The sequence below is a fragment of the Callospermophilus lateralis genome, chromosome 20, assembly GCF_048772815.1.
Source record: "Callospermophilus lateralis isolate mCalLat2 chromosome 20, mCalLat2.hap1, whole genome shotgun sequence".
Lineage (NCBI taxonomy): Eukaryota > Metazoa > Chordata > Mammalia > Rodentia > Sciuridae > Callospermophilus > Callospermophilus lateralis.
Window position 1 is genome coordinate 390,957 of NC_135324.1, and position 25,841 is coordinate 416,797.

A 25,841-nucleotide genomic window follows, 5' to 3' on the forward strand; every position below is an offset into this window, starting at 1 on the left:
AGGAAATCTTCCTAAAATGTGTCATTCTTTAGTTTTGAGACTTAGAAAATTACTCCTTGTTTTCCTTAAGAAATTTCCACTATATCAGGTTCCCATTTAATTTTCTCTGGACAGTTGCATATGCTATCTGTGCTGTCTCCTGTTTTCTATGTTATTTAGTCCTATACAAATAATCAGAGAACTAATCATGTTTCCTATCTCCTCTTTATTAAGCATGCTCAGCTTGGCTTCTCTCATCTTCCTGAAAAAAATGGAATGCTTCTTGATATGCGTCTTTCTAAATTTTCAGGAATTAAAATGTAATTTTACATAAACCTGAAAGTAACAGGGCTGACCTTATATCCCACAACCATGTGTTGTAATTTCTCATGAAATCTTCCTTGTCCTACATTAAATCTCACAAATTAAAAATGAATGGTGCCTCTCCCGATTAGGTGTTCTGCTCAGTAGCCAATTCCGAGTGAGAGGGCAGTGGTCCTGTGTCACCTTCACATGAAAAGACAAGTGACCCTGATAGTGGTTTCCTATTCTTTGCCCCCAAAGATCTGCGAATATAATTTTCAATAGTTGAGCAGGAAGAATATATGGTCCATCAATCTGGTCTCTTTTTATTATTCATTTTAAAATCCTCCTTCCCATTTCCCTCATAATGGTTGTGTCTGATAGGCATTTTTTTAGGGAGAAAATTTGGAAAAGTTGATCCTCATTCTGTTCAGGTGTCTGTGCTCACGTTTATTTTTTAAGTTCATATTTGCATGCAAATACAGTGACAGAACAAATGTGAACCTATCTCCTCTTCTTCTTCTTTAAGCAAATTGAACTCGATTCATGTCATTATTGACCTCATCAGGGAAACAGATTTTCCTGCAGGTATGTTTGGGTTTCCCAGTAAGGACAGCTTAGTGTCTGTGATGAAGCTCCTTTGGAGTTTTTTGTTGCTGTTAGAAAAGTAATTTTTTTTTAATACTGAACCTGAAGACAAATTTCAAACTATTGTTATTGTGTATTCGCAGCTGGGAACCCTGAGCTTTACTGAAATCTTTCCAATGTATGGAAACAATGGGTGATCATCAACCAGATTTCTCAGGAATAGCCATCACTCGTTTACCCAAATATTCTACAGGATTTTCTCCTTCATATTCCTGTAGCTTGTACATTTCACAGTGGCTTTTCACACAGCATAGCACCTGGCTGGGAGTGGTTGTGCCCTCCCTGATGTGCAAGCTGATTCTCCCTAGTGCTCTTCATAGTTTCCCAGCTAGAACTGTGATGCAAAGTACAGCTTCCTGCCCAATTTCCCCTCAGTCCCAAAGTGACATGAAGCAGGACCAGCCCCTCCGAGAACTCATTTATTCATCTTTAGTTAACATAGAGTAGGTGATGGGGTCAGGGGGGAGGCTTAAGTACATGGAAAAAGAAAAATAAATTATGCTTTGCTGCGGTTTTCATTATTATTATTATTATTATTATTATTATTATTATTATTATTATTATTATTTTGGTACTAAAGTTTGAACCTAAGGGTGCTTAACCACTGAGCCACATCCCTAGTCTTGTTAATATTTTATTTAGAGACAGGGTCTTGCTATAAGGCTTAGGTCCTCACTAAGATGCTGATGCTAGTCTCAAAAATGCAATTCCTCAAACTCCTAAGCAGTGGGGATTAGAGTTGTGCACCACCATGCCCAACCCATGTTACTTTCCTTGTGATTTATGTCCCCCTCTGTGGACTGTCCAGTATTTCTTAGGATAGCTTGCTTTCTCTTGTTTAAAAAAAAACATGATTGTTTTTGCTTAAAACGGTATGTTTCCAAGTACCACCACTGTGTTAAGTGCCTTAGTTGAGGAGGCCCCTTGATCACACTGCAGGGGGGTAGGAAGTTCTCATCTTGTCCCTGAGCCTCTAGACTCTTCTGTGCCTAGTGGCAGAACTCATGGCTGGGAGAGGACATGCCTGATGATTTATTTTAGCTTGTATTATGAAGGGCTCTTGATCACCAGAATGCTTTATAATATAAAGGAGACATTAACACAGACATAGCTGTGTACTTACTTTTAGAGTACTTACATATGTTGTAATATTTAAGTGAAGAAGGCCTATGTGTCTGATGCATATGATATATGAATACATCAGTATGTGATCTAAACTTTGGACAGAAGCTGGGCACAGTTGTGCATGACTATAATGTTGAGGCAGAAGCATAATTTCAAAGCCAGCCTCAGCAGTCTAGGAAGGCCCTAAGCATCTTAGCCACAACCCTGTCTCTAGATTTTAAAAAGAGGTGGAGTGGACTGAAAATGTTGCTCAGTGATCAAGTAACCATAGGTACAAACCCTGGAACCCTACCCCCAAAATAGGGACCCACCTGGATAACTCTAGAAACATGTGATCTCTCCTTCTTCTGCACAGTTAGTTTTTGTAGTTCGGTGTTCACTTACTCTCATATGCACTGGAAAAGGGGATTTCTTTTTCTTGCTACCTTGCTGGAATTTCACTTTCAGAAAAAATAAGAGTTTCTGGTCATTTTAAAGTAACAATAAACTGAGGTCTTAATTTCTGCATTGTACGGGAAATTCATGGCTTCTTCTCATCCCTGCTTTCTCCAAAATGTCTACCTTTGCAAGAATAGATTTTTAAGTAACACTAAAAATAATTTTATCTAATTCTCAGATGTACAGATGATTAAAATGTTACTATAAATTTTATAATGGTAGATGTTTGAGTGGCCCCATGTTTTCAAATCAATTAAACATAATAAAGTAAAGTCTCCATTTTCCAGAAATGGCATAAAAGAATGCAACTTCAGCACTATCATTTTGAATTTTTATTGTAGAATGTTGTAAATAAATGATTATATATGTATAGATATAGACAGGTAGATAGATAGAAACATAGATAGATAGACAGACAGACAGATAGATAGAACCCTAGAAACTCTGAGCTTTATTTAAATCTTTTCAATTCACAGAAACAATGTTTAATATACATATTGTAAAGACATTCTGTAAATCTTCACCAGTACATATATTACCTTAAAATGAAAAGGTATATGAGAAGATATGTGCATCAGTTTTATGTATAAGGACATCATAGAATAACAGGGCCATGTGCCTGTGTTCATCTGTGATCCATGAAACATCTAACAGATGTGCCCTTATGTAAAATACTTCTAGTGTCTTTCCAAGCTTGTCCTTGGAGCAGACTAAATATGCTAATGAGTGAACAAATAAAATTGCCATTTTGCCTGTTCACCCCATTTCAGAAAAATTGGACTTTTTACCCTAATTTTTTATAGAATTGTCCTTCAGTAAATTACTACATGTCCTTATTCATGTAGGGAATCTAAACATGTTGCCAACATAGAGGTGCAGCTCAGCAGAATCTGGGAAGGGGCAGTGGAAGGAGCAGTCAGAGGAGGGGTGAGGGGCACCTGGGCACAGCTGCAGGGCTGGGGTCAGCAGTTCTCATGTCTACAGCTCAATGTGGTCACCAGAGTCTGCATCAGGTGATTACATGTGGCCAAATAAGAGTTTTGAGACTCCGCACACTTAGAAATTATACAATTTGAGAAAATCAAAATGTTAATTCCCCCATGTGGTCAGCAAGCAATGTCAACATGTATTAAATTCTAATAGGAGACTCCCTAAGTCCAGGTATTATGTCAGCTAAAGGTTAAAAAAAATCTGCATTTCAATGTTTAAATGAAACTTGTACATTAAACTCTAAATTCTCATGTGGTACCCAATGTTCACACATCTTTAAGATGTCAGCTTTCTTTAGCACTTGTGGTTTTTTACCAGGGATTGAACCCAGAGCTTCTTACCAATGAGATACATCCCTAGCCCAATTTTAATTTATTATTTTGAGACAGGGTAATCTTACTAATTTACTAGCTGGCCTTGAACTTGACATCCTTGTGTCTCTGCCTCCTGAGTAGCTGTGATTCCCTTGGTGTCTTTTACATCCATAGGCTCATGAACTAATTTAGCCTTAAGACTTTGATTTCAGGTGTTATTATGGATCACTATGTGAGAACATAAATGAAATCTCAATGATTAATTATAGGAGATGCAGGGTTAAAGTAAATATATATGTATTCCAAGAAAATATTCTGCCAGTAAGTCATTATAAAATTGTCTAGAATCAGAGCTGCAGATATAATTCAGTAGTAGAAAATGTATCTGGTATGTGTGAGGCATCAATATAATAAACTCAAGTATCAATTTTACATGTGGACACCTTGAGTCAGGAGAAATGCAATTGCATTCTTGAAGGAAGACGAAAACTTGGACTCCAAAAAGACTCCTATTTCAAAGTTAGGTTGGATACTTACACTGTAAAAAATTTCTCAAGTGGAGTGAATATATATCTATTTTAATTGTGGTTCTGTTTACCACAATGATTCTACATATTTAAGGGCTTTTTGTTGTTGTTTTGTTTTGATTTGGTACTGGGGCTTGAACTCAGGGACCCTGAACAAGCAAGCCCCATCCCCAGCCCTATTTTGGTGTTTTTTTTTTATTTATAGACAAAATCTCACTGAGTTGCTAAGTGCATCACAGTTGCTGAGGCTGGCACTGAGCTCACAATCCTGTAGCCTCAGCCTCTCAAATTGCTGGATTACAAGAGTGTGCCACCATGCCTGGTTACCCATATTTAAGTAGGAAAATATTGAAATGTGTTTCTGCTAATATTTGACACTGGACTTGGATCACATAGGTAAAATTGTGATTCAATAACAAAAATTCTTAACATAGGTAGCTGTGAAGGGGAATCAAATCGTCCTAAAATCCACTCAGTTTTCTATGAACAGAGATCGCCATCAGATTGTAATTCTGGTGATTTTTTAGCCTCTCTGAGTTGGTGATAGAGATGATCAACTATTAGGAGATTTCTATGAATGAGAAGCTGCAGAAGTCTAAAAAATTGAACAATTCCACAGAGATCCTTCTGCATAGCAAGCCTTCCCTGTATGGCAAACATGCTTCATCCTGTTTCATGCACAGTATTTTGTGTACAGACATGATGAGGTTTTGTTCACCTTATAGATGAGATGAGCCCAGAACCCAGTCTCATGGGCTTCTCAAAGTTGAATACTTATCCTTTAAGTGGAAGATTATATAGGTGTATTCAAGCCACCTGACTTGAGAGGCTGAAATACTTAGCATTTTCTCTGTGAATATATTAACAGAATCACATGTGTTCATGAACAAACCAGAATAAAGGAAACAGAAAGATAACATAAATATGCATGGCCTAAGACATTGAGACTCTTTGCTTAGGAGGGTTTTCTTTCTAATTAAATCCCCATAATTTCACTTGACCCCCAAGTACATAGTCCTTACTACAGTAAGGACACATACTCCACCCTTGCAGTAAGATATCACCAAAAAAAATTCAAGGTTGTACCGGGAAAGATTTTCTATAACATTGGAGCTTGTGAATGAGAAATATATGACAGATGTGATCCTTTTTAATTCACAGGAAATCCTCTTGTACTTTGCATTAAATAAAATCCAGCCATGATTGGGAAATGATGAGAAGAGAAAGAGGAAAGAATGGTTTCAAGGGTGTGTCAGCAAAACTTCGGTTGAGATAGGCCAACAAATTTTCCTCCTGGCAACAGCCTTGGCTGAGATGGAAGAAATTTAATATTTGTGAGAATGCATTTCCTTACTTTTCTCCCTAAGACATGTACTTCATGATTCCTTACCCCAAAGGATGATAAAAAGGATGATAAAAAACCACATGGTGCATGGTATTATTAACTTAAGAAGCACCTTTTACTCTGAAGTTGGAATTGGTATCTTTGCCAACATCATCCTCTTTCTGTTCCATGTCATCAAGTTCCTGTGTGACAAGAGGCTCAAGAACACGGACTGGATCATCGGTCTCTTGGCCCTAACCCACCTACTGATGCTGCTCACCATGGGGTTCCTAGCTGCAGACACTTTTACATCTCAGGTGGGGCTTTGGGGTGATGTCACATGTAAATCAGTTGCCTACTTTTACAGGTTGATGAGGGGCCTGTCCATTTCTGCCACCTGCCTGCTGAGTGTCCTGCAGGCCCTCACCCTCAGCCCCAGAAGCTCCTGCTTGGCAAAGTTCAAGCCTAAGTCCCCACAGGACAGCATGAGGTCCCTTCTCTTCCTGTGGGTCTTCTATATGTCCTTCAGCACCCACTTCTCCATCTCTGCTGTTGACAACTCCACTGGGACCTCAAAGGGCCTTATATTCCTCAGTGACTCCTGCACTATCTTACCCATGAGCTACGTCCTCAGGCATTTGTTTACCGTCCTGGGTGCCTTACGGGATGTCTTCCTCATAGGGCTCATGGCCCTCTCCAGTGGGTACATGGTGACCCTCTTGCATAGGCATAAGAGACAGTGCCAGCACCTTCACGGCACCAGCCTGTCTCCAAAAGCCTCCCCTAAACAGACGACCACCAGGGCCATCCTGGTGCTCATGGCATGTTTTGTGCTCATGTACTGTTTGGACTGCATCATCTCCTCCTCAAGAACCATGTGGAACAATGACCCTGTGTGCTTTTCTGTCCAGATCATGGTGTCCAATGGCTATGCCACCATCAGTCCTTTGGTTTTCATCTGCACAGCAAGACAAAGTGTTGCCTTTTTGAAATGTTTGTGGGGGAAAAAGAGTCAATGTTGAATCGTTACACGATGAGTCAGTTCTCGACCTGAGCCACCACACCGCTGTGCATCAATGCATCATGGCATAGTGAGTTTGCTCTCTATGTTGGATGAATGCATAAAGTAGTTTTTAAAAATGATTACATTGAAGCTTGAAAATGAGAAAAACATGACAGGTTATTGTCCATATGGTTCCAACAACTCTAATAACTTTATATTTCTGATTGATGTGTAAAAGGAACCCTAGGTTGTAAATATCACTTTCTTTTTTGAATCAGTCCATACATTTATAGGTTTCTGAGAGATTGGAACAGATTTAATAAATCAAGAGTCTCAGAAATCTACTTTATGCCTATAGATTGTAAACATCCCTTATTATAAACTGCCATCTCATCTATCAATTGACCTTTTATGAATATAACAAAAAAAAACGGATATAGGGACATCAACAGTCATTTAAACACCATTGCTCAGGATACCATATTTATAATAGTCAATGATAGAGACAGTCTGATATTTCCAAGCATATGAATGTATGACGATATAATCTAGATATATCATGGAGTTCCAGTCAACACTAAATAGGAGAAAGATTCTGATGCATAGGACACCACAGATGAGTCTTGAATTTATTATATCAAGAGGGTACATGGCGACCCCCTTGCATAGGCATCAGAGTCAAAAACTGTATACATCTACACACAGCGGGTGGAATCTTCAGTAGTACAATATGCAAAGAGCATATATTGCATTAAGTCCTAAACATAGCATAAAATAGGAAGGTGATGCTGATGTATAAGAAACCACAGATGAGTCTTGAAATCATTCAGTCAAGTTACCGTCACTCACAAAAGAATAAATAAATAAAAATATGTGGTGTAAATCTACCTGTAAAAGATGGAAATCTGGGATGCATAATTTATATAGACAGAATGTAATATGGCGTTTTCCAGCAGTTGAGGAAGGTGTGCCCTGGGGAATTTTTATTTAATGAATCCAGATGTAAGGAGGATGAAGCACACAAGTCACACAGGGAGAACTTCCTGCATGGGTTATCTTTCTAGGATTGTTCTAATTTTTAAAATGCAGATCCTCATTTATGTCAGTGGGTAGAATTCTTAGGATTGTTTTAATATCTGATCACCTTCTGTCACTAACTCAGAGAGCTGAAAAAAATTACCAGAATAGTACAGTACATTGGAAATCTCTGGAGAAAATTGATGGAGCTTATGATGATTTGAATTTTTCTGTATAGTTACATATTTTATATATTTTGATTATCATGTCAGAATCTGGTCTATTCACACAACTGCTATTATAAAATATTTAAAAGAACACCATTTTTGCATTGTTTTCTATTTATATTTGTGGAATTCTTATGGAAAACCAAACCATAAATTAAAATAGATCCAGGTACACTCCATTATGAGGATTTCATTAAAGGATAAGTATCCAAATTAATCTGGAAATATGAGTCTTCTTGGAATCCAGGTTTTCTTCCATCTTTCAAGAAATCAGTGGCATTTCTCCAAACCCAAAGAGGTTTAGATATAAAATTGATCCTCAAATTTTTGTTTTGCAATTCTGGATCTCAAGCCCAGGACCTTATACATGCTAGGTAATTCTCTACTACTGAGCTACATCCACAAACCCTGTTTGAGAAAAATTTGTAATAACTTACTGTCAGAATATTTTTCTGGAAAACACGTATTGACTTTCATGCAAGCCTCTCATATATGTAATAATTAAGATTTAATTTGTGTTTGCACATACTGAATGAGAATATCATCTAAAAATAAAGTCTTAAAGCTAAATTAGTTCATGGGCATATAGATGTGAAAGAAAACATGCTAAGAAATTTCAAGTCCTTTAGGGGACTTTGGAGGCTGAATCAAGAAGACCACAATTTTGAGGCCAGACTCATCAAGTAACGTGGCCCTAAGTAACTTAGAGAGACCCTGTCTCAAAATTTTAATGAAAGAGCTGTGGACATAGCTCAGTCACATAGTGCCCCTGGATTCAATTCCAGGTACCAAAAAGAAAAAAAAATTGCTAAGGAAATCTGACATGTAAAAGATTTGAGAATATAAGGTAACTTTTAAGAATTCAGAACTCAAGTAGATATTTGCTTAAAAGTTTAAATGCAGATTTTTTAAAAAAATTTAACCTTTAATTGACCTAACATCTTGACTTATATCTGGAGTACACTATTATAAATCTATAGATGTTTAAATTGTTTTGTGATCACATTATAGTAATTAACCATAATTTATTTTCTCAAATTGTATCATTTCTAAGTATAAGGAGGCTCAGAACTCTTCCCCTCTACTGAGTTGTTTTTATACATCAAAATGTCATACATCCTTTTGCATATACTTGTTTGAATTACTAATTCAAATGATGCTTTAAAGAATAATGTATCTGTGCATTTATAGTCAACATACAAACATTTATTTATAACATTTTAACGTGAAAATGTACAATGATTGTTGTGAAATTGCTTTCTCTTGTGCCATTTTTGGAAAGTGGAGAGTTTGTTTTCATTGCATTTAATTCATTTTAAAAGTTGAGGTACCCAAATACAGCCTTGTAAAACTCTTACAGCACGAGCTACAATAACCTGTAAATCTATGCATCAGATGGAATTATATTCATGTTACTTCAAATAATACAGTCATGGAAATATAAAATTGTTGGATAAAGCAAGGATGAGAAGAAGACACAAATTTTCAATGCTATTCAGAAATTAAGACCTCAGTTCATTGTGGCTTTAAAATGATTGGTAAGTCCTGAAAGAATGAACAAGGCTCATTATTGGAGAAAATGCCCATTTATTGAGGAACAGCTCTGCATATTTCCAGAGCCAGGGGGTGGTTTGACAGTTATGACAGTTTAATGGTTGAAGGCTTTGACAGTTGGCAGGAGTGCTTTCTGATTGGTGGATAAGCATCATGTGAATCAGCAGGTCTAGTCTGATTGGTGGGTAAGGATCATGTGAGCCAGCAGGGCTAGTCTGATTGGTGGGTAAGGATCATGTGAGCTAGCAGGGCTCACCATTTGACCGCTCTTCTCTGGGGGTGGGGAAGTTAGTCTTTGGAGCAACGGCCACTCCCAAAAAGTCCTATTTTCATGAAGGTAAAATTCCACAATAGCAGCAAGAAAAAGGAGTAACCTTTCTCCAGAGCATAAACAAGAGTGAGAGGACATTTGTAAGTACAAAACCTACCTGTGTAGAATGGGTGAGGTCACACACGTCTGGAGGTATCCAGCTGGTTCCAACATTTTTTGGTGGAGGATGTGTACCCAGGGGTGTGTAACCACTGAACCACATTCTAAGTCACCATCACCTCTTTTTTTAAATTAAGAGACAGGATTGTGCTAAGTTGCTTAGGGCCCTGCTGCATTGCTGAGGCTGGGTTTGAAATCACGATCCTCCTGCCTCAGCCTCCCATGCTGCTGGGATTTCAGGCGTGCACTACCATACCCAGATTCTCTCCAAATTTTTTATCACACACTAATGCATCCGTTCAACAAACCCATCAAATACATGCAACTTACTGACTGAAATATTACATGTAGGCATTTTAAAGATAGGTATGTAGCTATGTCTGGGTTAATATCTCATTTATATTAGAAAGCATTCTGGTGAATAGGAGCCTTGAATAAAATCAAGCTAAAAGAAATTGTCAGGCATGTCACCTCCCAGCCATGACCCTGCCACTCACACTTGTCTACCAGACAGGAGTCTAGAGCCTCAGGGACAAGATGAAATCTCCCTTCTTTCACCACAGGGTGATCAAGGAGGATCCTTAACTATGGCTCTCAGCACTGCAATGGTACTTGGAAAACATACAGTTACAAAAGCAAAAACTATCACATTTTCTAAATACTGGACCTTCCACAGAGAGTGACATAAATCATAGGAAAACTGACCTGTCCAGGTATGGGGATGTGTGTTTGTGATTGCAGCATTTGGGTGGCTGAGGCTAGAGGATTGTAACTGCAAAGCTAGCCTCAGCAACTTAGCGAGGTCCTAAAAATTTTAGCAGAACCTTCTCTATAAATAAGATAAAAAATAGGCCTGAGGATGGGGTTCAGTGGTTAAGCACCCAGGATTCAATCCCTGGTACCAAAATAATAATACTTTGCTGGGTCATTGTCATTTAGTTAAAACTCACCAGGGTTCCCATCACCTTCTGTATTCTAAGGTAAAAATGGAAAAAATAGAAGCAGAAAATGAGATTGGTCCTGCTGTATGAATCTTTGTTCTTAGAATAAATTAGGCAGCAAGCTCTACTTTGTGGCACAATTCTAGCTGGAACACTCTGAGGAGTACTAGGGAGAAACAGCTTGCACCTCAGGGAGGGCACAGCCACCACCCACCAGGTGCCATGCTGTGGGCAGAGGCTCTGTGAGATCTACAAGCTCCAGGAATATGGAGGATTAAAAACCTGGAGAAAGTTGGGTGAATCAATAACAGCTATTCCTGAAAAATCTTGCTGACAATCATTCATTGTTTCTCTAAATTGGAAGGTATTAAGTCCAGCTCAGGGTTCACACTTTTGGCTAGACCCTAAGAATATATGAAAATGTGTTCTCAGAAGCCGTAGGAAAAAAATTATGCTTCTAACAACAAGAAACTGCAAAGGAGCTTCATCCCAAAGCTGTCAGGGCTGGAAATGCAAACATACCTGCAGGAGAATCTGTATCCCTGATGAACTCAATAAAGACACAAGTCAAGTCCAATTTGCTTAACGTGAAGAACATAACATGGTGCACATTTTTTGTCTCTGTGACTGCATTTGCATGAAAAGATGTCATTAAAAAAATAAGCATGAACCTACAGACCTGAATGGGATGAGGCTCAACTCCTCTAAATAGTCTTCCTAACAAAATGCCTTTCAGATACATTCATTATTAGGGAAATGGGAAGGAGAATTCTTAAATGACTAATAAAAAGAGACCAGATGAATGGACACATATGTTCCTTCAGCCCAGCTGTTGGAACTCGTATTCCTGGGTCTTTGGTGGCAAACCACCAGGCTCCCTTGTCCTTTGGTGTGAAGGTGATCCGGACCACTGTCCTCACATTTGGGATCTGCTGGTGGGCAGACTATGGATGGCACACTGTGGATGGCACTGTGCATTTTGAACCTGTGAGATTAAATGTGGGACAAGAATGATTTCATGAGAAGTTCGACAGATGCTTAGGGTGTGTGGAGGTGACCCCCTTTATCCATCCATGTATTGGTGGGCACCTGGGCTTAGGGACTCTTTGCTGTTTCAACGGTGATATGAAAAACGCAGTCGTGCAGAATCACTCTGGTGCGGATATTTCCTCTGAATGTGGGCTATCTGGATCATTCGGTGGATCTATTTATGTTTCTTGAGAAGGCCCCACACTGATTTTTATTATTATTGTACTAATTTACCTTCCCACAATAAACTGAGCTTTTTCCCCCCACATCCTCACCAGCATTTAATTTTGCCTTTTTGTGACTAACTCACTATTCAACTGGGGACCAGGGAACAGGTCACTGTCACAATGATTTGCCTTTCCCCGATGAATAATAACATTGAACATTTAAAAACTACCTGTTGGCTCTCCTGATCCTTCACCCCTGGGTCTATCAATTGGAAGAATTACTAATGCTAAGAATCCAACTCAGCACAAAGTCATCAATCATCCCTATCAAAATCCCAATGTTGTTTTTTTTTCTCAAAAGCAAAAAAAAAATGCATCCTGATAAATAAAAATAAAGAAATTTCCATGTCTAACATAAAAGGAAAAAAGAAGATTTATTGCTTTGCTAGCAAAGAAGACTGGGGGACTCCCTTCCTAAAGGCTGTGATTCTGTACATACAGATTTCTAAATGATGCCGGAGGCAGAAATGGTCAAATGCTCTTTTATCATGAATGCCAGACCATTCCAAGATGAGAGGGCACCTCTTCCACCAAGTAGAGCTGAGAAACCTGAATTTCCACACACAGTTAATGAAGTTGGGCCATGACTTCTAAAATTCACAGAAAGCAACTCCCAGTTGACCAAGCACCTAAGTGTCCATGCTAAACCTATAAGGCCCTTGCAAAAACATAGGAGGAAACTTAATAATGTTGGAGTTGCATCATTTTACATGTTTCTGGCTACACTTTTCTACTGGGTATAGAAGACTAAAGAGGTGGTCCTATATTGGGATGTTTTTTCTACACTTGAGGTCAGTCCAGTCTCTTCAGTGATGAATGTCATGGATTCATGAGGAACTGCATGGTTTCTTCAGTTCAAGTGTTAGGATGGGCCTGTGGACCACGTGGTTTAGACAGGAACCATTGAAACTATTTCCCCTTCAGCAACCCTCCTTTTTTACCTGGTATGCACATTGGCTCCTAGTCTCTTGGGTTTTTCTCCTCTCCCTGATTGGGAGCTTATATAACTCTCCAAAGTTTTAGATCCCTTAGGGAGTACTGCACCTCTATAAGGTGGAATGTTGAAGTCGTAATTCAAACTAGGGATATCTGGGCATTATTTTAGTATCCCTAGGTACTTCCTATAACTATCTTAATTTTTCCATAATTAAAAATAAGAGAATAATTTACATAATAATATTCCCCAAATAAAACTTGATTAAACATATGAAATAATTAATGGAGATGTAATAGCATTATTTAATCAATAGAATGTTTTACTATTGCATCGATCCATTAGCAAAGTGAATAGAGGGAGATGTGTGACCTAATAACATCATTAAATGCATGACAAGGTTAACATTAAGAAACTCACACTTTATTTAGAAACATATTGCATCTGTAAGGCAAATATAAATAAAAATGCTCTGTAAAACGCACATGGTGGACCATGCCGTGACCCTAGGTACATGAGAAGCTTTGCAAGTTAAAAGCCAGGCTTCATAACTTAATGAGGCCCTATGCAACTTAGCAAACCCTATCTCTAAAAAGAATGAAAAAAAAATCTGGGGATGTGGTTTACTGATTAAGTGCCTGTAAGTTTATGTACAAACATAAAAACTAAAAATTTAAAATTTCATATAAATCATAAGAGACTTCTGAAATAATCAACTCTGAGAATTGTTATTTCTCCAGTTTTGCAAAATGAGACTCTTTAGTAATTGTTGATTTATAGAAAAATTATATTCTTTTAGGGATGCACTATTCTATATTTGTATTTACTTATTTCTACAATATCAGTTAAAGATGTTAAGAAAAATTTTCAGCAAATGTCAAAAGCAATTACCTATTTTCTATATTTAAATGATTCTTTTCCTCCTAGGTCCCAAATACTTCAAGGGATGGGCTATAGATAAGAAACTTACTACAATCTTTATATTTGTCAAGGTTTTTTTTGTAAATATTTTGCTGTTATCTAAGGTACACACTTTGGACAAATGCTATTCCACACTTGCTACAGATATGAGGTCAGAAATTGAAAAGTGTCTGAAATTTGAATACAGTCTTGGACACATTCTTTGGGTTTCTATATGCTATAAATTCTCCAGTGTTTTTAAAATGTTTGATCAATGTCCAAAAACTTTGCAAAAATTTTCCCAAGTCCTCTCACTCATATGAATTATGAGGTGCTGAGTAGGTGTGAGCAACTGTTGGAGACTCTGTCACCTATTTTACACTTGTATAATTTCTGTGCTATCATATCTCTGGTATGAAATACTGTTGAACTCCTGTGAAAAAAGGGTTGATTCATCCTTAAAGAAACTGATGCAGTGTTTTCACTTGTAAAACTTCTTTGCAGTAAAAAATCTATAATCTTTAGTAAGATGTGACCTTCAATTTGAAAAGCTTTGCCATTCTTCACATTTATAGAACTTCTCTCTAGTATGGGTTCTCTGGTGTCGAGTAAGTGAGGATTGTTGATTAAAATCTTTGCCACATTCACCACATTTGTAGGGCTTCTCTCCAGTGTGGATTCGCTGATGCTGAGTAAGTGATGATGATTGAATAAAACTCTTGTCACACGCTTTACATTTGTAGGGCTTCTCTCCAGTATGAATCCCGTTGTGGCAATCAAGATGTGAGTTTCTATTAAAACTTTTGCCACATTCTTTACATTTGTAGGGCTTCTCTCCAGTGTGGATTTGCTGGTGCTGAGTAAGTGATGATTTGTGACTAAAATTCTTGCCACAAAATTTACATTTGTAGGGTTTCTCTCCAGTATGAATCCTGTTGTGGCGATTGAGCTCTGAGTTTCTATAAAAACTTTTGTCACACACTTTACATTTGTAGGGCTTCTCTCCAGTATGAATACTTTTGTGCCAATTACAATGTGAGATGGTATTAAAAGCTTTGCCACATTCTTTACATTTGTAGGGCTTCTCTCCAGTGTGGATTCGCTGATGCTGAGTAAGTGATGATGATTGATTAAACCTCTTGTCACACACTTTACATTTGTAGGGCTTCTCTCCAGTATGAATTCTGTTGTGGCAATCAAGATGTGAGTTTCTATTAAAACTTTTGTCACACACTTTACATTTGTAGGGCCTCTGTCCCGTATGAATCCTGTTGTGGCAATCAAGATTTGAGATTGTATTATAACTCTTGCCACACACTTTACATTTGTAGGGCTTCTCTCCAGTGTGGATTCGCTGGTGCTGAGTAACTGATGATTTTTGACTGAAACTCTTGCCACACACTTTACATTTGTAGGGCTTCTCTCCAGTGTGGATTCGCTGGTGCTGAGTAACTGATGATTTTTGACTGAAACTCTTGCCACACACTTTACATTTGTAGGGCTTCTCTCCAGTGTGGATTCGCTGGTGCTGAGTAACTGATGATTTTTGACTGAAACTCTTGCCACACACTTTACATTTGTAAGGCTTCTCTCCAGTATGAATCCTGTTGTGGCGATCAAGATTCGAGTTTATATTAAAACTTTTGTCACACACTTTACATTTGTAGGGCTTCTCTCCTGTATGAATTCTCTGGTGATTTTTAAGGCTTGGTTTTTGACTAAAAGCTTCGCAAAATTGTTTACATATGTGGGGCATCTCTCCAGGGTGTGTCCACTGGTGACAAATAAGATTGGAGATTTTATTAGAAGTTTTGTCACATTCTTTGCATTTGCATTGCACATCTCCTGAATGAACACTGTGATGTTGAGTAAAGTTCTTGAGTGCATTGCATTCTTCACATTGGTAGGTCTTCTCTGCAGAATAAATTTTTTGGTGTTGAGTAAGAGTTGAAAATTTTTTAAGTCTTTGCCACACTTTTTACATTTAGAGGTCCTTAGTTCAGTATAAATCCTCTGATGCTCAACAAGTTGTAACCTTTTACTAAAAGATTTTTGCATTCTTTAAATTTATAGGATTTATCACTGTCATAGTATCTACTGTGTTTAGAAGATGTAGAGCAAGCCAATGCTTTGATATATTCGTTAAACACATAGGGCTCTCTTTCTCTATAAATTATCTTGTATTGGGCAAGCTCTGCACTGTGATAAAGAACCCTTTCATATACCTCACACTTGCAAGTTTTGTCTGGACTGAAGCAAACTTTCCCACATTTTTTATCTTGGTATGTTTCCTTTAGAAAATGCCTAGGGGTTTCTCTATATTCATAATTTTTATCACCAATGTAAATATACTGGTAATTACTCAGGGTAGAGACATGGCTAATGGTGTTACTTATAGCATTATGTATATAGTGCACTTTCCAGAAATCTGTATCAGAATTATCATTGAGCAATAGTGAGGAATTAGAAACCTCTCTATAATTCTTAATATTGTCTATTTGGGCACAAGGAGAAATTACTGTATTGTTGCAGAAAAATGGGCATTCTGTAAGGAAATTCTCAAATTATCACTTTTAAAAGTATCTTCTCTGTGCAAATGTTTGAATGGAAGTTTACCTCGGTGCTACATGTATAATTGGCCAAGTTAAAAACTGATGCATGGACCAGATTTCAAATTCCACATTTCTTTTCACTTCAAAAATGGCTGCGGATATATTCTTACAGACACACAGCTCCTCAGAAATAAGTGAAATAAATTGAATTTTTTTCAGATATTAATTGTTTCTGGTGTCCTTTGATCATAAAATTTTTATTATAAATAGGGACTACTAATTGTTTTTGACTACTATAATATGATTTTTAAACTTTACTCTCACCTCTATTTTCCCATTGTTTTCTTAGCTGTAAATGGTTAATGCCATAATTTCCATATCTTCCCTCTCTCTCTTATATTCCCTGCTCTGGTAAAATTTCTTCAGGGTGCTGAATTAAGAGTAAATACATTCGCAACGTTTATCATACTTCCCAAACACACAAAGAAAACATTGAGAGAGTTGATTGAAAACAAAAAATTACTGTCATCCTAGGAGACATCAATCCCCACTTACTGAAAAGGGAAATACAGTGAAGCAAATGGTAATTGCAGAGTATAAGACTTTGAAAATATTTGAAACTATTGTAGACTTATAGAATCCCTATTCTTAATCACATGTGGGATATTATACTGGACAGACCAATTTCATGTATTTAAACAAAGGTTAATAAATATTTAAGTGACAGTTATTTTGTAACCAACATGGAATAAAAATTTGAAGTCAAAAGTGATAGGAATGTTCAAAAATCCCTAAATATGTGTCAGTTGATTGAACACCCTTGGGCATGCTGATGTTCAAGAATTGAAAGATAACTTTAAGTAGTATAAACATGTTTTAATTTAACTAGAGACTCCAGGTAATATGCATCACACTACTGTTGTTAAAAATAATTTTTTTGCAGAGAAATCTAACCTTTAAATTGTAAGAATATCCCTCAAAGTACAAATAAGACTATTTCCCTGCTTCAAAATATAGTAAAATTTACAACATTCAATTGTAAATGCAGACATGGAGTTAGATAGATGGACTTCTTAGTGAGTGTGGCAATAACCTTCACATCAATAGCAAATTAATAACATTGTACACCAGTGTTTTGACATTGTTATTCAATAGAGCCATCATGGAGGATGCAAACAAAATATTCCTTGAAAAGAACGATGAGCCAATGTGGAATATAAAAACTATAGAACTTTGACACTTAATATTTTCTTGTCAGCATCTAGAAATACCCCATCTTTTTTACTGAAAACACAAGTCTGAATCATCCAATTTTTATGGTGAAGTTCCCAAAAGATATACTTCAAGGGAAGAAAATTAAATAATAATAATAATAATTAGGAATTTTGAAGGAAAGTTATGCTCACCCACAAAGACCAGGTTGTTGTAGGTCTCCATCATCACTTCTCTATATAAATTCTGCTGAGTAGGATCCAGGCATTCCCATTCCTCCTCAGAGAAATCAATAGCTACATCCCTGAATGTCAATGGCTCCTAAAATAAAAATTGGTAGATCAATAGCACACGGACAAAACCATTATTCAGTGTTTAGTTTGGATTAATAGTTAGTAGAACTGACTGTCATGTAGGAGAGTTACTTTAATTATGTAATAAGATACTTTCCATTATCTAATTCAGAGGAAAATACATAAGTCCTAAAACAGTATATGTATTTCATATCAGAGTGAAGTCAAAGATATATACCACAATCCAAGAACTGAATGAAAGCCAAACTCCTAACTTTTCTGCCACCGGTGAATGAAATTTGGGGTACATTCCAGATGCAAATCAGACTTGTCAAAGATATACTCATAAGGTGATTGTGCCCAAGGGAGACAAAAAGTGGTAAAAAAGCTTTTGAAAACAGTCTGGGAGTTATTCTTTCTGCTTTGTATCCATGAGATAGATTGAGCTCCCCAAAACAATTAGTTTCAAGTATCATCCATGACACATTCGCAATGTGTAAAATATTCATAAAATATTAATGTTTGGAGACGTGTAAAGTGACACTTCACTTGTGAAAAGACACACTTGAAATATTAAGTTCTATAAGCAGTTCAACGAGTGAATAAATGTGGTACAATAGAGGCCCAGACAGCAGCATGTATGTGTTCAAAAACTGAGACAAAGAAATGGTTAATAAAAAAAAGAGCTTTTAATATAATTGTAATGGAAAAATAATGGTAACAATAAATTACTTAAAACTCATACAACCAAGGATATATAACCAAGGAAAATGATGGCTTTGAGAAATACATAATAAAATTAGGAGTCATAAAAAGGCACAGGGCTGTCACCATCTCTGTGTGCACAAGGAAGATGAGATCAGTAAGACACACCAGAAGTGTCCACACGGATTTTCCATTTGTGGATTGATTCCAATTACTTAAACATAGCTACTTTATTGAAAGAATTACCTTGACCCTAGAGCATAATCACCCCATCTACACAAATAAGCAATTAAAAATCTTCAATAGCAAAATGTTTAAATACTTGAGCCAATTGGAATTGTATGGTATCAAGATTTATGAAAGGAACAACAACAAGACAAATCAGGTTAGTAGATGATTATAGCCACTGTTCACAAAAAGCAAAAAATAAAAATCTTGACATTTTAGAATAAATATTTTTTCCAAACTTTGTAGAACCCTCTCTGTAACACTGTGGCCTTCTGTGGCTCATTCCTAAGCAGAAAGTCAGGTAATTCTGGGCAGATTAGAAAATAGTTCTGTAAAGTCCACACATCTCAGATCCCTTTTGCAAAGAAAGCAAATGCTTAGTCTTCCAGAGTCACAATTCTCACCAGTTAACAGACACATAGTTGGAGTCAGTTTAAAGTCCTCACCTACAATGTTCTTTAAAATTTATTTTTCTAAAAGAAAATGTGTGAATTTGCAGAAAATCAAATGGGGGTTGTGGCTCCGTGGCAAAGCTCTTGCCTAGCATGTGTGAGGCACCAGATCTGATCCTCAACACCACATATAAATAAAGGATAAAGGTTCATCAACAACTAAAAAATATTTTTTAAAAAGAACATGTTTTTGACACTGGTTCGCACAAGTGTCACTACTTCAGGTCTCAAAATTGCAGTCTTTCACCTAATTCTGATGTCACTTGTAAGTCCCAGAATGTCATCTACACTGCTGATCAACTTCCTGTAAGTTGGGGGACCCTATAACTACCAAACATATAAAGAAGCATTCAATATTAAGATATTAGCTATATACAACTCTAGTAAATGAGTGAAACACAACCATGATAAAATCGTAACAACCTATTGCACAAATATAAAAAAAGGCTATATGGAAAATGCAGGCATATAGAATGGTCAACAATTCTGTAGAATAAGTTTATGAGACTGAAATATCTGACACTGAGATTTACTATGAACTTACAGTACCCCAAAAGGTGAGATATGTGGCAAAGCGTATACAAACAGATTAGTGGAATAGAACTGAAAACCTAGAAATAAACTCAAAAAACACACAACAGATGGCAGGACTTTACTGGAGATGATATAATCTTTTTAATGAATTATGAACACCCTGGCATCTGTATGCAAAGAAATGAATTAGACACAGAACTTACAACTTTTGAAAAATTAAATCATTCATCTAAAAGAAAATGTTAAATTTGTAGCTTGTGTCAGACAACATAGCAGAAATTCTATATGGCTTTTTCCTTGACATGAACAAAGCCAGAAGCAGGATCTATAAATGAGAAAGTTAATAAACTTTTACTCTGTTGAAAACCATTCTGTATTTTGAGGTATGCCATTAACTGAATAAGAAACTGGATGAAATATTTGCCAAATATATATATGATGAAGGTCTGGAATAAAAAAAAAATACATTGAGCTCTTAAAACTTGGCAAAAGAGATGGAGTTTTGGCTCAGTGTTAGAGCAATTTGCTACCTCGTATGAGGCACTGGGTTTGATCTTCAGCACCACGTATAAATTAATAACAAATAAAGATCCATTGATAACTAAATATATTTTAAAAATACTGAGCGAGATAACAAGCAATTTAAAAATGGGCACTATCACATATAATGGTATTAGAAACTTATAAGGAGTAATAGTAAAAATGATATAATCTGAAACTATAATAAACATATACAGATCCATGGAGATAAGATTTGTGTATGTACATCTGGTTTTTCTATAGATGTCTGTATATATACATACATAGATTTATAATTATAGATAGATATAAAATATTGCAGAGTTACATAGTTTAAGCATATATCTTTTAATCATTTATTATAATATCATATTAATGAATAATTATGTGACATTATGAATTATATTTTATTAATTATATGTAATTTATGCATATATACAAAATAACCTGTAAGGTTTTCACCTACAGAGACATTTACAGAGTAATATTTTATGAAGCTATGGTTGTAGTTAAGTGGTGCAGAATTTGTTCAGCATGTGCAAGACCTTGGGTTTTATTACCAGCAGCACAAAAACAAATGCAATAGTTTCCACTAAGGCCTTGATCACATAGTGAGATTTGACAGATATTTCATAAATCTACTCTAAGTTATTTTCATGGAAAACCACAGAATTCAGTGGGTTTCTGTGTCTCCTATCTGTAGTAGAAACTTCAATGTCTGAAAAGTTCTACTTGAAGTATTTTTTTACCAATTCCCATTAATTTCTAATGTCATTAAGTTAAAACAATCAATCATGACTCTAGTGTATCTTAAAAATAATATTTGTTTAAACTTTTATTTTTACTATTCTTATGTTTCTACTTAGTTCCCAGCCTTATTTACTTTGGAGTTCATAAAGTCCCCAAATTATTCCTCCAGTTCAATCACCATGGTTCCAAGAACTGTAGCTGAAATGTACAAAATTCCCCCTTAGGGAATCTACACTAATAGCCCTGCCCTGGATGAGCCCATGTATCAGTCCGTTCTTAAAAGTCAAAGCCATAAGGAACAAATTGTTATGCCTTTTATCTTTCTAAAATATGTTTTCTAGTGAACAAAACAGTATTAAAATTTCCACAAAATCTAAACAGTAGAACAGAATAGTATGAAAGTTTACACAAAATCTAAAAATGAGAAAACATTAAAAATGACAAGGGATGCAAAAATTAAATTACATTCTCTATAATTCTTTGGGAGAATGTAAAGGGGTGTTAGAAGGAACTCATTTTTTATATATAAAAATAGCAGAAACTAAACACTGGTGATCATTTTACAACATTATGACTACTGTATAAGCTATGGGATTATAAACTTAAAAATGGTAAATTAGATTTTACTTATATTTTGCCAGAAGAAAAAAAAAGTATTTGTAAGAGGCACAAGAAAAATGTCAAAACCACAGCAAAAATAATAATAAGTATATAAAACATATTTAAAAAGCAAACAAAAATGCAAGTGATATTTGCCCAATAAATAACACTACTTCCATAATGAGAAACATTTATTTGAATATGCTACTGCCTACATATGATGATCAACAGTGGATTGTTTTCTTATGCCTGACTTATATTTGTATCAGAAAAGCATGTCCGAGTAGCCATGAATATTGGCTATCTGTAATTGTAATTAATTCTATATTTTGATAGAGCCACATTTTTGTTCCTAGAATCCCAATTCATCATAGCCAAATTATGAAAGCAGTTCCCATGCCAGTTAATAGATGAATTGATTAATAAAATGTGATACACACAATATGTTTTTAGTCAGCTATAAAGAAGATTAAAATTGTGACATTTGTCAGTAAATGAACAGAAATTAACAACATCATGCTAAGCAAAATTAATCAAACTGATTAAGGGTCAAATTTTTTCTTTCACATGCAACAGCTACAGCAAAACAAAAAGGGAAAGGAGAATTGGATATCTTAAAGATATAGACAAGATTAGTGGAGCATAAGGAGACTGGGAGGGAGTGACAGGAAAGGAGAATATGAAATGAATTTTAAAAAACATGGGTATATAAAAGTATACCACTGTGAATTCCACCTTCCTGTATATGTAGAAAGCATCAAACATAAATGAATAAAAAGATTAATAAAATAGATGAAGGAGAATAATGGGGAAAAAGAATGAATGGAAAAAATAAGGTAATGAGAATTGAAAGGGATTAAATTAATTTAACAAAAGAGGTAAAAGCCTTGTACAATGAAAACTACAACATGCTAAAGAAAAAGAATTAAAGAAGACCTAGAAGATGGAAAGTTCTACCTTGTTCTTGAATAGGTAGAATTAATATTGTCAAAATGACCATGCTACCAAAAGCACTATACAGATTTAATGCAATTCCTATCAAAATCCCAATGATATTCCTCATGGAAATAGAAAAAGAAATAAAAATTAATCCTGGAAAAACAAAGAGACCCAGAAGAGGCAAAGCAATCCTTAGAAAAGGAAGGCAGGTGGCATCACTATACCAGAACTTAAACTATACTTCATAGGAATAGTAACAAAAACAACATGGTACTGACACCAAAATACACAACTAGACCAATTGTATAGAATAGAGAACACAGAGAATAACCCACACAAATACAGTTATCTCATACTAGACAAAGGTACCAAACACATTTCGGAGAATAAATAGCCTTTTCAACAAATGGTGCTAGGGAAACTGCAAATCCATACACAGCAAAAAAAAAAAAAAAAAAAAAAATTAAGACCCTCTCTTTCATCATGCACAAAACTGAACTCAAAGTGGATTAAGGACCTAAGAATTAAACCAGAGACCATGCACCTAAGAGAGGAAAATGTAGGTCCAAATCTTCATCATGTTGGATTAGGCCCCGACATCCTTAATAAGACTATTATAGCATAAGAATTAAAACCAAGACTTAATAAGTGGACGGATCAAAACTGAAAAGCTTCTCAGCAAAAGAAACAATCAGTGAGGTGAAGAGACAGCATCCTGGGGGAAAATTCTTACAACTCACACATCAGATACAGCACTCATCTCTAGGGTATATGAAGAACTCAATCTTGACACCAAAAAAACAACAAAAAACAACAACAAAAACACAACCAAAGAACCCAATTGATAAATGGACCAAGGAACTTAAAAAGCATTTCTCAGAATATGATATGCAATTGAGCAACAAATATATATAAAAAGTTCAACATAGCAATTAGAGAAATGCAAATCAAAACTAAGATTTCATCTCACTCCATCCAGAATGAAAGACATTATGCATATAAACAATAAGTGTTGGCAAGGATGTGGGGGAAAAGGCACATTCATACATTGCTGGTGGAGATGCAAATTGGTACAGCCAATATGGAAAGCAGTATGCAGATTCCTTGGAAATCTGGGAATGGAACCACCATTTGACCCAGCTATTCTTCTTCCCAGTCTGTACCCAAAGGACTTAAAAACAGCACACTACAGGGACACAGCCACATCAGTGTTTACAGCAGCACAATTTACAATAACTAAACTGTGGAGCCAACCCAGATGCCTTTCAGTGGATGAATGTATAAAAAAATGTGGCATATATACACAATGGAATATTTCTCAGCACTAAAAGAGAATAAAAACATTGCATTTGCCAGTAAATGGATGGAGTTAAAGAATATTACATTAAGTGTAGTTAACCAATCCCCCCAAAACAAATGCCAAGTATTTACTCTGATATATGTGTGGTGACTCACAGTGGGGTAGGGAGGGAGAGCATGGGAGGATTACATTAATTCTAGATAGGGAAGATGGGTGAGAGGAAAATGGAGGGGGAAGAGGATTAGCAAGGATGGTGGAATATTATCAACATCATTATCAAAAACATATGTATGAAGATTTTAATGTGGTGTCAACATACCTTATATACAAGCAGATATGAAAAAATTGTGTTATATAAGAGTTGTAATGAAAAAAGAAATGAGTACATGTATAATGCCATAAATTAGCATGAATATACTTTATATACAGAGATATGAAAAATTGTGCTCTATGTGTTATAAGAATTGTAATGCATTCTACTGTTTTCATATATTTAAAAAATATTTTTTTAAAAAAAAAGTATTGGAACTCTTGGGGACTATAAGCCTACAGGGTAAAAATTGTAACACCTTGAAAACACAGAGATGGAAGGGAAGATGCATGAACAACATGAAAAACCAAGAAGAATGTGCCCCAAACAAAGATGCTACATTATTAGAATCCATGGTCAGAACAGGAGGAGAAATAACAGAGAAGGAGTCGAGGAGGCACATAATTTTCTGTGAATTAAAGGAGGATATAAGAGCAAATACAGGCAGCAGAGTATCATTTTGATAAAGAGCTACATAAGAAAATACAGAAAGAAAAAGATTCCTTCAATAAGGAGATAGAGATTTTGAAAAAAAAAAAAAACAGAGATCCTTGAAATGAAGGAAACAGTAAACCAAATTAAGAACTCAATAGGAAGCATCCAAAACAGAATAGATCACTTGGAAGACAGAACCTCTGACATTGAAGGAAAAATATATAATCTTGAAAAAATAAAGTTGACCCCAGTGAAGATGGTAAGAAATCATGAGAAGATTCAAGAATAATGAGATAACATGAAAAGACCAAATTTAACAACTATTGGGATAGATGAAGTCATTGAGGTCCAAACTACAGAAATGGACAATCTATTCAATGAAATAATATCAGAAAAATTTCCAAACATGTAGAGTGAATTGGAAAATCAAATACAAGTACTGTACAGGGCACCAAATGAAAAAGATCAGAACAGATTTACACCAACACACATCATAATGAAATCACCGAGCATGCAGGAGAAGCAGAGTATTTTAAAAGCCACAAGAGAAAGGAATCAAATTATATGTGGAAGAAACAAATCAGAATTTCTGATTTCTCAACCGAGATCCTGAAAGCTGCAAAATCCTACAACAACATATACCAAGCTCTGAAAGAAACAGATGCCAAACAAAAATCATATACCCAGCAAAATTAAATTTTGATTAGCAATTAGATTTGATTTAGATGTTATTTTTATGAGAAAATAAAAACATTCATCATACACAAAAGTTAAAAGAATTTACAACCAAGAAGTCTGCACTACAACATATCCTTGGCAAAATATTCCATGAGGAGGAAATGAAAAACAATTTTGAAAATCAGAGAAGGAAGCTATTACTCTAAAGGGAAAAAATGTATCAAAGAGAAACCAAGTCAAGTTAAATACCAAAAATAAACAAAAATAACTGGGAATACAAATTATGTCTCAATAATAACCCTGAATGTTAATTTCCAAAACTCAGCAATCAAAAGACTGAGAGATTGGATTTAAAAAGAAAAACCCAACAATATGCTGCCTCCAAGAGACTCATCTCATAGGAAAAGACATCCACAGACTGAAG

The 25,841-nt window shown here is 35.8% G+C and overlaps 2 protein-coding genes across 2 annotated transcripts in view; one reads left to right on the plus strand and one right to left on the minus strand.

Moving 5' to 3' along the window:
* The first annotated feature begins 5,749 nt into the window (after positions 1-5,749).
* On the plus strand, positions 5,750-6,670 carry LOC143385695 (vomeronasal type-1 receptor 90-like). The gene has a single exon (XM_076841261.1). The coding sequence runs from the start codon at positions 5,750-5,752 to the stop codon at positions 6,668-6,670; it is 921 nt and encodes a 306-aa protein (XP_076697376.1).
* A 7,778-nt stretch (positions 6,671-14,448) lies between these two features.
* Positions 14,449-25,841, minus strand: part of LOC143638413 (uncharacterized) — a 71,866-nt gene continuing 60,473 nt past the window's right edge. Inside the window, exons 4-5 of the mRNA XM_077106260.1 lie at positions 20,283-20,312; positions 14,449-15,616 (exon numbers count right to left, since the gene is read on the minus strand). Coding sequence (XP_076962375.1) covers positions 14,449-15,616; positions 20,283-20,312 — 1,198 coding nt within the window. The remainder of the gene's footprint in view (positions 15,617-20,282; positions 20,313-25,841) is intronic.

Coding starts and splice junctions, on each gene's coding strand:
- LOC143385695 (XM_076841261.1), top strand. CDS start 5,750: ATGGTGCATGGTATTATTAACTTAAGAAGCACCTTTTACTCTGAAGTT.